General features: G+C 41.6%; 1 protein-coding gene across 1 annotated transcript in view; it reads right to left on the minus strand.

Annotated features, from left to right (window-relative positions):
* KIAA1549L (KIAA1549 like) overlaps window positions 1-14787 on the minus strand; it is a 121307-nt gene that overhangs the window by 68976 nt on the left and 37544 nt on the right. The window contains exon 2 of the mRNA XM_034065390.1: window positions 1277-1624. Within this exon, the coding sequence (XP_033921281.1) occupies window positions 1277-1624 (348 nt within the window). The remainder of the gene's footprint in view (window positions 1-1276; window positions 1625-14787) is intronic.

The following is a 14787-nucleotide window of genomic DNA, read 5'->3' on the forward strand; positions in this document are numbered from 1 at the left end:
AGGACACTATAGCCACTAAAGTTCATGGACGTCTTTGCTGTCACCTGTCTTGTGAAAGGCCTTTGAGCTGTTCTTACCACAGGAAAGCCATCAAAAGTTGGGAGACCTTTTGCAGAAGCAGTTGGCAATTGCAGGCCATTTGCTTCGTAAGTTCTATCAGTCATGTCTTCTGCAAGAGTCTGATTCAGAACCACCACTGGGTGCTGTGAGGGAAAAGGCAGAGGGATTTGCAAAGCATCCTCATCAACTGTTGACAAGCTAGAACTGTTTGTGCTTGCTGTCCAAGTAAAGGTGCCATTTGTCTTGGTTAGCAAGGGAGACCTTGTGCTGGTTGAAGAAGAATGTGTTGCATTTCTAAAAGGAAAATCTATTTCACTTCTAAATGACAGCACTGCACTGCCAGCATGCTTTGCATCTGGAATAAGTGATTTAGGCAGTGAAAGGGAAGATGCGCTCTCTGTTGAGCTGGAGATCCCAGCCAGGTCCTCAGAAGCTGATGACATGGAAGGTGTACTGGTAAAACCTGTCCTGCCATTAGTCAGCGCTGTGGAAGACTGAGGATGACTCATTAGATGTGGAACACCCATAGAATGGAAGACTGATGTAGTAACCTCCTCTTTTTTCTGAAAAACTGATGATGACAGAGGACTGATATCACTACTTCTGTCAGCCAACACTGCCTTAAACGGGTGACTGTTTGGTTTTACTCCAGTAGAAGATATATTATATATACTTTCATTTGGAAACCATGACAGGCTTCTGGAAGTGAGTGACGGGGAAGACTGATATGTTTTTGACACTGGAATATCAGAGTATACAGACAAAAGAGAGGTCCTTTCTGAAGGAGATCTTTTTCCCACTATTTTTGTGAAATACATTGTTGTTGCTCCAAAGAGGTTGAAAGGCATGTCACCTGTAAACAAATCTGGACTCTTTCTGTGATTCACCGTACTGGAATGTACTACAGTGACTGTGCTTAAAGGACTAGTACTGCTTTGACTAACCTGTAATCTGGCTGAATCTGTGTTGAAGAAACCTTCAGGATCTGCAGACAAAGGCACTTTGATGGGAAGGACAGCTGGCTTAGAAAAGTTAATGGTATGAGGTGACTGAATGATCAGTGAGGAGAATGATGGTGATGAAACAGCAGCAAACATGTCTGATCCTGCTGTGCTTTCTTTTGAAATGGAGGCTGTTTCTAATGGTATTAGCTGAAATGGCACAGTGGTACTCAAATGTGTCTCTGATGGTGTAGTGAACAAAGTGTCAAACATACCAAGTTGAGGCAAACCTGATACATCAGCTGCTTCATCTGCATCTTGAGGTGATGACCTCAGAGGTGACTCAGCTGAAACTTCAGCAGGTTCCTGGGATGCGCTGTTTCCACTGCCTTGATAAAGGGTGGGCAATAGATAAGTTTGATCCACAGTCCTGGTACGTGTGCCAGTCAGTGTTGTTTTTATCATCTGAAGCAAGTTTGCATTCTCCAAAGTCTGTCCCATAGAAATATCAGCTACCGAGGAAGCCTTAGCTTCTGTGGAAGGCCGTGTTGGTGATAGTATAGCTCTCCAATTAGGAAAAGATCCTGTAGAAGGAGCAACAATGATATGCTGTTGCCTGGTACCTGTAAAATTATAAGTAAAATAAGTATATTCTTTCCCAAAAGGAAGAGGAGTTGTTGCTTTGTAGCAACAGATCACAACACAAAATACATTATATGTAGTAAAATCAGTGAACTTCTCTTGTCGACAAAGGGCATAAAGAGTCAAAGAAAGTTAAAAAAAAAAAGAAAAAGCACAAAACCCAATGAAAGGTACAACTTGACAGATTATAAATCCCTCACCTCATATCACCAGACAGAAGAATAAGGAAAGCTTCCTAGACCATACTATTTCAAAATACTACTTATAAGTGGGATGGTTTAACATACTAAAACATACACCTTCTTAAGCTTTGGACTGTTCTTGAGGTTATCATCAGTGACCCAGTACCAAAATATTATATGAGAAGATAGCTTTAGAAGCAGTGTAGAAATGGTACAGATTTTAACAACCACTGACTTGGCATGCAGTCTGCCATGGGAATAGAGTCAGCATTGGCTGTATTCCTGTAGGACGCATCTGGAGGTGCTCATCTTGCCAGTTCTAATAATGCATGCAATTATAGACACAAAGGGAAGAAAATAAAACAGGGATGAACATGAGGAAAGGGGAGCAAGATCCAAAACAAATTAGGAAATTAAAGTCCTTTTTTGACATGTGCAGATGTACAACGCATCATTTCAAACACCAGTTTACATTCAACACCATAATGTTCCTAGGCTTTGTTTTCTTAAAGTGATTACAGTTATTCTAAAATTGTAGCATGGGAAATATCACATTCTTATTAATTTAAAGATTAAGATTCACTCAAGAGTAAAATTTAAGGGACTCTTTTTCCCTCCCCCTGGCCGAGATAATCCATCAAAACTCAGTCCTGACACTCGCTACCACGCCAAGCTGTATCCCCTTGCATTGCTAACCAGAGGGACAACACAGAGCTAGTCCCTGCCCTCCAACTGCAGTGCATCTGCATCAGGCACAGAGGATGCCAACCTCCTCCATGCCCTTATGAATAACTCCAGTGTAATGACAATGAAGAGTAAGTGGGGGCAGACCCTTGAGATACATGGTTATAAAATGGGCTGGACATCAGTTCCAGTTACCAATGAACCTGAGAGTCAGAGCCAACAGCACCAGAGACGACCAGCCCTCACAAAGAGGAGCCAGCAGCAGAACACCACATAGCACAAGAGAGAAAAGTGGGTCACTCTGCACCTATTTAAAGACAAGATTCTGGTGATACCCCTGTGCCACACCACCCATCATCCATATGTGCAGGCCAAAGCAGATGATTAGACCAACTTCTTCAGGTTTCCGTGTGCCTTCAACAGGATCATGCTGGAATTATGTTCAGCATGGCATTTTTGCTCTCCCAAAAAAAAAAAAAAGAAACAAACAAAAATAAACCCCACCAAAAATCCCCCAAACAAACCACAGATCTTTCCATTCTTTAAGAACTTTATTAAGCCACGGTGAAGAATGGCCAGTATGATCTTTCCTCCACTGAGATGCAAGAAATAATATAGAATCCATAAGCAATTTGGTTTAGAGGAGCAGCTCTAGGATGGGTAAAAGAACAGAGCTCTGCCCTTCTAGCAACCAAAAACTCCCCATACCTTTCACCTAACACAGGCTAACTTGCACACTAGCATTTTGGAGATAAGCAAAGGTAGGCAGACACAGGGCTACCTACAGCAATGAGATATAAGCAGGCTAAAGGGAATCCCAATCAGCCTTTATGAAGCTGCACTAGAAGGTCAGACTGAACAGGAGGCTGCAGAGTCCAGGGAACCTGATCCACCAGGAAAGTTTTGCAGCACAAAATGGTTTCGGACCAGAAGCACTGTGGCTACTGATGTGCCACTGAGGTACCAGAGACCTAAATGACTGTTTTCTGATATTCTATGTGTTCCGCCATACGTTGGGAGGCACACTGCGATTCAGACTATGTTTTGGTTGCCTTTCCTTCCCTGCTACAATCAGGCAGCTTTCCAACAGAAGGTAGGAAAGATGAAGACATGTATTTTGCTCAGCTAGAACAAATGCAAACATATGTTTGAAATTAAGAACTAGATGATGTACCTTGCAAAATCAGGCCTTAGGCAGCCTGAAGTTTAAGTTTCTGTGAAGTCATCGTTACTCAATCTGTTACACCTCAAACTGCCTTTTTTCACTTCGTAACTGAAAGGCCATACTGAAAAGTGAATGCAAAGCCTTCACATGGGATTTCTTCTAGCACCTAGTGAATGCAAGTCCTCAAGGAGAATTAATCAAGTCAATGTTTTCTTGCTTTCTAAACCAGCAAAATCTGTCAACAGCACTCAGACACAGTCTGCACCATTCCTCATCTATTTCTTCACACTTCGCTTTAACGAGAATGATTACGAGCAAAGAGACAATATAAACGTGAAAACAACACTGGATTGATGTTACCACATTTTGACAAAAAGGAAAGCTCAAAAACTGCAAAGAAGACAAAACACTGAAAAAAATGTCCTCAAGCCACTGCTTAATTCTGGTCCTTCTGTTCTACTTCCTTCCATTCTATACCAACTAGAAGTTTTCTGGTTTTTCCATTAATGAAGTAAAGCTCTTGAGTTATTGAAGGTTTAAAAAAAAAATATATATATATACATACACAATGGTCTGCAACCAATATACAATGCTGGCATTCCACAGCAGCAAATTGTCTTTGATTCCACGTTTATGAAAAGATACTGACTATCATAAATTCAACATCCTGGATGCAGCATGCACGCAAAACTGAATGCAGCATGCAAAAGGCAAAATTATCTTTCCATGGAGTTTAAACTGAAGTATACACACCTTGACTGAGAACTCGTAGGGTGATATCAACAGGTCATTATCAAACACTGTGCAAACCAAGATTGTATATGGAAAAAGAGTGGTCATAGGAAAATATTTTCACTTCTGCATCTATCAACAGGTGAACACACCTGATGAAGGAAGAAGACAATTCAAATCAAGAAAGTCACAATGAGAACTCTACCTCATGCATTGTGCACTGGGCCATTGCTTGTACACGAATTGTACGTGCACCTTCCCTGCTTTCACAGTAGCTGATTCTCATAGAATCACAGAATAGTTAGGGTTGGAAAGGACCTCAAGATCATCCAGTTCCACCCCCCCCTGCCATGGGCAGGGACACCTCACACTAAACCATATCAGCCAAGGCTTCATCCAACCTGGTCTTGAACACTGCCAGGGATGGAGCATTCACAACCTCCCTGGGCAACCCATTCCAGCACATCACCACCCTAACAGGAAAGAATTTCTTCCTTATATCCAATCTAAACCTCTGCTGTTTAAGTTTCAACCCGTTACCCCTTGTCCTGTCACTACAGTCCCTAATGAACAGTCCCTCACCAGCATCCCTGTAGGCCCCCTTCAGATACTGGAAGGCTGCTATGAGGTCTCCACACAGCCTTCTCTTCTTCAGGCTGAACAGCCCCAACTTTCTCAGCCTGTCCTCATACAGGAGGTGCTCCAGTCCCCTGATCATCCTTGTGGCCCTCCTCTGGACTTTCTAACAGTTCCATGTCCTTTTTATGTTGAGGACACCAGAACTGCACACAATACTCCAGGTGAGGTCTCACGAGAGCAGAGTAGAGGGGCAGGATCACCTCTTTCGACCTGCTGGTCACGCTCCTCTTGATGCAGCCCAGGATACTGTTGGCTTTCTGGGCTATAAGTGCACACTGAAGCCACCTCATGTCCCTTTTCTCATCGACCAACACCCCCATGTCTTTCTCCACAGGGCTGCTCTGAATCTCTTCTCTGCCCAACCTGTAGCTGTGCCTGGGATTGCTCCAACCCAGGTGCAGGACCTTGCACTTGGCATGGTTAAACTTCATGAGGTTGGCATCAGCCCACCTCACAGGCGTGTTGAGGTCCCTCTGGATGGCATTCCTTCCCTCCAGCGTATCAACCGAACCACACAGCTTGGTGCCATCGGCAAACTTGCTGAGGGCACACTCAATCCCACTGTCCATGTCAGAGACAAAGATGTGGAACAGGACCTGTCACAACACAGATCCCTGAGGGACACCACTTGTTACTGGTCTCCAGCCAGACATTGAGCCGTTGACCACAACTCTTTGTGTGCTGCCATCCAGCCAGTTCTTTATCCACCGAGTGATCCACCTATCAAATTGATGTCTCTGCAATTTAGAGACAAGGATGTGTTTTGTGACAGTGTCAAACGCTTTGCACAAGTCCAGTTAGATGATGCCAGCTGCTCCACTCCTGTCCATCCTTTCTGTAGCTCCGTCATAGAAGGCCATCAAATTGGTCATGCCTCAGGATCACCCGTTATTCTTTCATACTCCAGGCTATAGACTGCCATTGCCAACAATCCTAAAACGCATCTAGCAGTAACCTCATGCTAAATACATGCATTTTTGGCAGTGACCAACCCACAGCTACTGCATAGATATAGGCATAGATGGTGGAGAGCTGGAGAACCATAGAATGGTTTGAACACTGCCAGGGATGGGGCAGCCACAGCTTCCTGGGCAACCTGTGTCAGGCCCTCACCACCATCACAGAGAAAAATTTCTTCCTGATTTCTAATCTCAATCTCCCCTCTCTCAGTTTAAAGCCATTCCCCCTTGTTCTGTCACTACTTGTTCTTACAAAAATTTCCTTGGGATTGCACAAAAGAGCAACAGTAAATAAATCTGCAAAACAAATCCTGGTCTATGACCCCCTTAATATCACCTTCCTTGCACCAATTCTGAGAAAAGTTTACAGCAACTCAAGAGATCAATTCTTATATTTGCTTCAGTTGTAACTTTTCCCAAATTAAATAGTGGCCTTCTAAACCAAAATTCTGACCTGGAGTGTTAAAACACAGCCTGTGTGTTACCAGCACCTGAGGTTGTTCACATCGTAGCCCCTATTGACCTGTAGCAGTCCATAGCTACAACAACCAATCATTATAAACAAGCACCATATCCTGTAAAAAAAAATATAAAAAAATCCCTCTTTTCAGTGATTTTAGAAAACGGTATCTGAAAACTGTTATTATTTTTGACAACCACAAACAATATTTTGTCCCCATACTACCAGTATTCTGTTTAAACAAAACAGTATTCAGTGTGAAAAACTGTATGAGGAGATGATACCATACTGCACAAGATTTGTCCTCAGTAAAAGTATGGACTTTAAAAGAAATAAGAGAACAAAGTTTGGACACAGTGCTCAGTCATATTTTTCTCGTGTGAAAGTCAAAGCAGAAAATCTCTTCTGTAGGAGTGTTTGTGCACCTTCCCTTCTTTCACAGACAGAATTCCCCTTTGGTACCAAGGGAAATGCATCAGCAGCAAAGCTTTCCATCAAGGGCAAGCTTTTAGCTATGAAATGAAAATATCAAGCTGCAATGAAAACTTACGTCTCTCCTGCTTCCAACATGTCCTGCCTTCATTGCTTGCCCAGCCCCAGTGTGAGGTGGCAGAGATCTGGGAAAGCAGAGCTAAGCTAAGCCTGCAAATGCTTCCCGGCTGTCAGCAGTATTGCTTCAGGAGCCCACAGACTGGTGTGACTTGTACCAAGTGCCAGCCTCACCTGGAGGTGAAACGTGTCTCCTCCGCCACGAGGCAGCTCTGCCAGGATGCTTTAATCACACCCGGCAAGCAGGGACGGAAGTGAGAAGAGTAAGAGGCAGGATATGAGCTAGGGTGAAACAAGATGGTCCTGGGCTTGAGGAAACCATTCTGCCACTCACAATTCCAGCTGCATCATCTGCACATTGTATTCCCCGAGCAGATGTTCAGGCCAATCATCAGGAAAGAGGAGTGCAGCAGAGGAGGATTTCATGACTGTGCTGCGTTGCAGGATAATTGCACATCATCATTGAGAAACTAGAACATGCTTCAGGAGCCCTTGTCCTTGCTCCTGTACCATTTCTGTTTGGGTTTATCACATTATTCACAGAATTTAAGTGAATGACACATAAAAAGTTATTTTTTACTTTAATTTTTGTTTTTATTCAACAACACTTGTGAGCCTGCAAGTCTGCTTTAGAACACTAGTTCTCTGTTTACCTGTAAACACACATTTATACAAGCTTTTGTAAAGGAATTGTGTTTATTCAGGGAAGTTTCTATAGACACTGCTAGCACCAGCAGATGATCTAATGAACAACTTAGCAAAAAAATTCAAGGTCATCTGGGAACACTCAGTAGAATATCTGTCAGGTCTCATGCTTTTGCTTTGAATATTACAATATTTGAAGACCTTTTTATAGGAAAGAAAAAGAAAAAACAGAACAAAAAAAATCCTTAAGAGAAATGGACATGAGAATTCTGATTTCTTGTGGCCATGGGATAAAAGAAAGCTAAAACATTTTTAAATCCCACAATTTTTAAGCAAATCATATTTTTTAAGAACTGACATTTTAAAATTTAATTTTCCAGACTGTACTGGTGGTACCAAATCCTGAATGAGCATGTAAAGTGTTGGGTCTCAACTCTGATCTGCTCTGGGAGTTAGGCAACAAAGTGCAAGACATGTGGACTCAGTTTTTCCATCAGCAGTTACAAGTCAGCAATAGTACAGCTTTCTTACTATGCACAACAAAAATGTATTTTCTTTACTACAAACTACTCCTTCAATAAAACTTTCAGAATTTAAATCCCCCATGCAAAATCAAATACAAGAGAAGACTGAAGAGAATCCCTGCTAAAATGAATATATGTCTTTTTAAAGAACACTAGTGCTTTCAAAAGGTTGAGCGGTGCACCAGATTACCTAATAAAATATATTGTGACATGCTGGTTGTGTAATTCTGAATGTTCCCCTGAGCTAAAAAAGCTTTCTGCTCACCAAAACAAGCACATCTTCAAGAGAAACATTTTTGCACATAACATTTGAGGCTGCAACCCAAAAGTGGAGAAAACTCTCTGGACTATGCTCTACCAGCACTGGGACAGGGACTCAACGTACGGCAGCAGTGGCAGCATCTGCCACCCTGCCTGGAATTCCAGGTTGGGGGCACGAGCATCTTCAGCCACTACTCCTGTTAGCCAAGTAGTTATTCAGTGTTACTTCAAGTACTGTTTATTTGACAGAGAGCAAACCTAGGAGCAGAGAGCACTCGGATTACTGTATGTGGCTGCCCTATTTCTGGCAGTACTCAAGGCCAGGTTGTACAGGGCTTGGAGCAGCCTGGTCTTGTGGAAGGTGTCCCTGCCTGTGGCAGGTGGTTGGAACTGGATGAGCTTAAAGGTTCCTTGCAATACAAACCAGTCTGTGGTTTTATGAGTCAATGTTATACACCGAAACAGTTTCAGAGAATAAAATGAAATCCAAAAACTACTGATCACTACAGCATTGACTCTACTTGATATGTATATGTACTAAAGGCATCAACTGTGAAAGGCTATATTATAGGGCTGTAGCAAAGTAGCATGCTACTCAAATGCCTGACACCATGTCAAGGCAACCCTAAAACTTCTTAATTTCAACTTATTTCATCCATTTTTCCCACACGACATCCTAGTCTCTAAATTGGAGAGACATCAATTTGATAGGTGGACCACTCGGTTGCTAAAGAACTGGCTGGATGGTCGCACACAAAGAGTTGTGGTCAACGGCTCAATGTCTGGCTGGAGACCAATAACAAGTGGTGTCCCTCAGGGATCTGTGTTGGGACCGGTCTTGTTTGACATCTTTGTCGCTGACATGGACAGTGGGATTGAGTGTGCCCTCAGCAAGTTTGCCGATGGCACCAAGCTGTGTGGTTCGGTTGATACGCTGGAGGGAAGGAATGCCATCCAGAGGGACCTCAACATGCCTGTGAGGTGAGCTGATGCCAACCTCATGAAGTTTAACCATGCCAAGTGCAAGGTCCTGCACCTGGGTTGGAGCAATCCCAGGCACAGCTACAGGTTGGGCAGAGAAGAGATTCAGAGCAGCCCTTAAGAGAAATACTTGGGGGTGTTGGTCGATAAGAAAAGGAACAAGATAACCAGAAGTTGATCCTCTCAATGACATGGTCTCAGAGGTAACAAACATACAGGATCAGCACAAAAACAGAAGTTTACACTAAGTCTTTTTTGCTACTTTCAAGCTCTTTTCACTGCCTGTGGCCTCTGGCTGTAATGACAGATAAACAGGTGAAGACCAGGAAAGGAATGTAGGTCATGCACAGAAGCATCCTGCTTTCCCTGTCTTCACAGCACTCACTACTGTCCCACTGATGACGCTTTCCAAGTATGAAAGTAAAAAGCAGTATGTTATCTATTTCTAGATTAGAAAAATAATCTGGTCACAGTGAGGACTGTCTGCAAAACACACTAGAGTAAATGACACGCCTTTTAAAAAAACACAATGAAACAATAATCAATTCCAAATTCTATTCTCTCTTTTGACACTTGCACTAAATCAGCAGTGTTTATCCATCCTGGTTTATCTACAATGCAATCTTTGAATCCAAAAAAGCAGCGTCTATTACTTGATACAAGGTTATGTTAAGATGCACAAAAGTTAAATCAGTGAACGTATAAGATCCACTAACAAGAAAAGCTAAAGAACAAATATTGAACTGCAGCACATTCTCCTTTGGAGGGGACTCCTCTTTATGTTAATGAATGAGACTAAAAAGATAAGCTCATGCTGAGAAGGAGTCCATATAAAATAGATATTTTTTTTTCTTAGATTAGGAAAACTCATTTCCTGAGCAGGCTTGACAGCACTGAAGGTAAGGGACAGCGAAGCTGCTTTTAAGCTTTGAGTTTTTTCCCTCTCTCTCTCCATTTATAAGAGGGCAAAAACTAGGAAGAAAGTCTTACACACATCATCTTAATTTGTTATTTCTTATATAATGACTTTCAGAAACTATCAATTTAAAGGCAATTCCTTTAAAAAAAAATCTGACTTTTTTAAAAAATTAAATATTGTCCTTTGATTCCTACCTTACACAAATGTCTGTCTCAGGAGGAGAGAAATCACTTTCCTATGAAGGGAACTGTCAGCTTTCAAGGAGCTGTCAGAGAGCTTCCTGAGGTCAATTCAGGATAACAGAGCAGTAACTGAAATCTTCCGAACAATAAACCAACCTGCAACTTTGCTATGACCTACAGTGGATATTCAACATGAAGTGCAATATACATTGCAATTAAAAAATCACATCTTAATAAACCATGCATATCAACTGAGTAATTAATTCTTAAGCACCTTGTCTGCTCTACAGTAGATGAGGGCTTGGCTCAGGCTAGAAGCCATCTTGCAACTGTTTAAAAATTATTTCCATTTTCTATGACTTTCACTGTGCTTTCTACACATCGTTAGCCTTTATTTTTAGGATCTTTTCTTTGCTGCATAAAAGTGACAATACCTCAAGTTTATAGCAATATGTTGCCTCATTTCACTTCCTCACCTCCAAGAAACTGCTGCAAATACTTGTCTGATGGGACATCATTACTGTCAGTAATAAAAAAATCAGCCACCTCCACTGACAGAGTACGAAAGACTAAACGAACAAAGGGAGAGCTCAGTCCCTGGTAGTGAAAAGGTTAAATACCTGCCCAGTCAAGTCTAAGTTTTCAGTCCTGTATTAAAATCCAGAAGTGTTATACAAATGCAAATATGACATCTGAAGAAGAAATGGTAACATTGGCAGACTGTAGGGTTTGCCTGCAAAAGCAGTGGACCTCTCTGCATCATTCAGGATGCCCCGTTCCTCACACAGAGAGCTCAGTGCTGTGCAGGCTGTACCCCTACACTACTCATGTTCAGATTCCAGTTACATATTTTTCAGTGGCTCAGTATTTAATTTACTGGCATCAACATACAAGTACAAGCAACAAATGCAGCACACACAAAGCTTGCAAAGACTCAAACACAGGGATAAAGCAGGTAGATGTACTTACAGACTGTAGCCCTCTTCTCGCATTGGCTGCCCAAACATGAAAAATGCTAGTACTAACCAGTGATGCAGCATTCAAAAGTTGACCGTTTTCGCTAAGATAAAGGTATAGGCATTTTCTGTCAAGTACATAGACAACAACATAGAATTACAGAATAGTTTGGGTTGGAAAGAACTTTATGATCATCTAATTGCAACCCCCTGCTATGGACAGGGACTCCCCCCACTAGATCATGCTGCCTAAGGCCCCATCCAACCTGACCTTGAACACTGCCAGGGATGGGGCAGCCACAGCTTCTCTGAGCAACCTGTGCCAGGGCCTCACCACCCTCACAGGGAAGAACTTCTTCCTTATATGTAACCTGAACCTCCCCTGTTTACATTTGAAGCTATTACCCCTTGTCCTATCACCACAGTCCCCGATGAAATGACATTTGACCTGTGAAAAGACAGGAGTCCTAAAAACATAAATCATACAAAAAAAAAGCAGGATCAGTGCTACAGGCATAGTCATTTCCTGTAACAGTTGAAGTGCATTTTAACTATAAAATGAATAAATAGTTAACAGTTACCAAAGCGAGCAGCTGTTTTTTTTTTTAAAAAAAAAAAAAAAGATGCACTGCCTGGAACAGAGGGCATTATTAGAAAGAAAAGATGCTCCTATTTCCAGACGGTGCCAGCACTGCACAAGTTGGTGGACCTTCTAATTCAAATCTCCTGCAGAAAGGCTTGGGTCTTGTGGTAGAAAATTATTAAAGTGCTCTATCTGAAAAGTTTAAGATAAGATATATTTCCTGTTCCATAGCAGTATGGTTTGTTTGGCTGTCTTCTGTGCTTTAGTTCATGGAACTCACATGCTCCATCACACTGCACCTTAAGGAATAGTAAAAATGGCTCTGGTAGGAAAGCAATTGATAATGCTTCTCCCTTGGACCCCCAACTAAAATCCGTCTTTTTAACTTCTAATTTAACTTAGAGCTAAACCCTGAAGAAGCCCAGCTCTGTGACCCACTTTGGGTGTTGCCACAATACTTCTTGTCATTTGATTGCTGCTCTTTTTGCAAAAGTTTCATCAGATTTTGTTCTCTAAAAATTCCTGCAAGCCATTTCCTGAACCAGCCTCCAACCTAACCAGACTCTAATTTCCTTCCAACCACTCAGTTAATCTTTACAGATGTGTGGTCACTTTTAGCAAAGAGAGAAAGACAATGCCCTACTCAGGCTTTTCCTTTGTACATACACTATGAAAACATTTTACATTTATGTAGGTATAACTGGCTATCTGGTTATAAAAGCTATCAGGTTAACCAGGATTTTAAAGTCATTGCTGCTACACTGTTAAGCACATGCATTGTGTAGCATTTAAGGTTTTCTATTAACCTGCTCTATGCTGGTATTGCTGTTGAAATGAGGCAATTCAAATAAGATAAGATAACTGGGGGAAGGTACATGAAGAGGAAAGGCATGAAGCAAAAAAGTGCTAAGGCTGCCAGGTCATGCAGTTATTCATCTGTTAGAAATTAAGCATTTTTCCAGTGTCAATGTTAAGATCCAAGTACCTGATGCTCCAAGAAGAAATCCTGACATCTGGGGCTTTGTTCCAGGTAAGATCAGAAGCGTAAGGTGAAAGTTTCTTCCAATAAACTTCCTGACAGGTTAGGCAGATCTTCCTGATAGATCAGGGCAGTGCTTAAGCAAATTCCTTAAGTCAGATTTATGCCACTTCCAGGTACTTTTTCAACAGACACTTTTCCTCACTGTCGAGATTTACTGGCCTGGATGCCAGGAAAAGGGGGAAACGTGCACACAAACACTCACAGAGGTGAAATACTTTTCATTCAGTGACTGATGCTCTTCTTTCATAGATCAGGTCTCTGTTAAACTGATGACTTCATAAATGGTCAATGGACTAAAATTGTGGGTAAAGACAGTATGGCTGTTGAACACATGAAAAGAAGAAGCTCATGACACTTGCACAAGCAGGAAAAAGTCTGTAAATTATGCTTTCAAATATCCATTTAGCTCAGATACATGTACCTTGGGATTTTGAAAATTCTTTCCATGAATGGTGCTTCTTTGCCACCTTCTACTCCACCATCTGCCCTTCTCTGGAAGCCCCAAGAGGAGCACTAGTACAGGGTGTGGGACCTATACTGCTCACCAACGGCTCTCTCACTACATTTATTGCAGCTCTGTCTACTTTCCTGCCCTTCTGCAATGCTCCAAGAGTCCCATGTAGTAGCCTGGGTCAGCTGCAGAATAAAGGCAAGCCAGAACAGAGTTAATACAGAATTCCAGCTTCATTGGCCAAAAGTTAGCCAAGGAGAAAGTCTTTTTTGCACAATGCCAAACCAGCTACCTTGAAAGTGCGGAGAAAAGTATCTGCGGAATATTAAATAAAACTTGAGACAAGTTCTGGCTCCACAATTATGTATGCCCAGCACCAGTTCAGACACAAGCAGCAGCATCAAGGAGTGCTCAAAATGCTCCTTTGCACCTGTGTAAAGGTGCAGAACAAAGTGAACACTACTCTCAAGGCAATCCCTCAACCTGCTGGAGACTCCTCTGGCCCCACAAAGAGAAGAACATGTGAAAGCCCCCCTACCTTGGTGTCTGGTCTCTCAGGTGCTATTTTGAATTACCTTAAACAGAAGGCAAATGCTTTATTTGCAGCAGAGTGTAGAAATGAGATTGCAAATTCTGTTCACAGCCTAAAAGTTTGTCTTGTTGACTTTCACAGTAATTTCTTTTTCATGGTTTTACCAAAACTAATTTGAATCTTAAATAAAGACTAATAATGCATTTCATTCTTCACTGACTACTGCTTTTTCATTAACAGGTGATACTTAAAATAGTACAAGGGATGTATCCAGAATTCCAATTAAAAACTAAATGATAATGATTTTCTGCACAAATCAAAGATCTGTCATCTAAGAAATTGTAATTTCAAAGTGATAAATATGCCTCAGTCACATTCGCTTGCTGCACAGCACCAGGCACCATGCTTCTCATCCAAAAAGCTTCTCTTACTGAAGCAATTATTTAAAACTCTTCCTAGACATATTAAAACACTGATGATAACAAAAATAAATGTTGACAACAGAACATCACAACAGCATCCATCACAGGATCTCCATTTGTAACTATCATTATGAGGCTGCATCTCTATGAAATAAGAGGGTTTGCTGGCAGTGCAAAGTTTAGCTTTGCTTATGACAACTATTTCAAATTAAATACAGTCTGCTTTTATCTTACTTTTTTTATTTAATTATATAAATACATTCCAACGTACTGTCA

This window comes from Melopsittacus undulatus, chromosome 8 (assembly GCF_012275295.1).
Source record: "Melopsittacus undulatus isolate bMelUnd1 chromosome 8, bMelUnd1.mat.Z, whole genome shotgun sequence".
In the NCBI taxonomy this organism is placed as follows: Eukaryota; Metazoa; Chordata; class Aves; order Psittaciformes; family Psittaculidae; genus Melopsittacus; species Melopsittacus undulatus.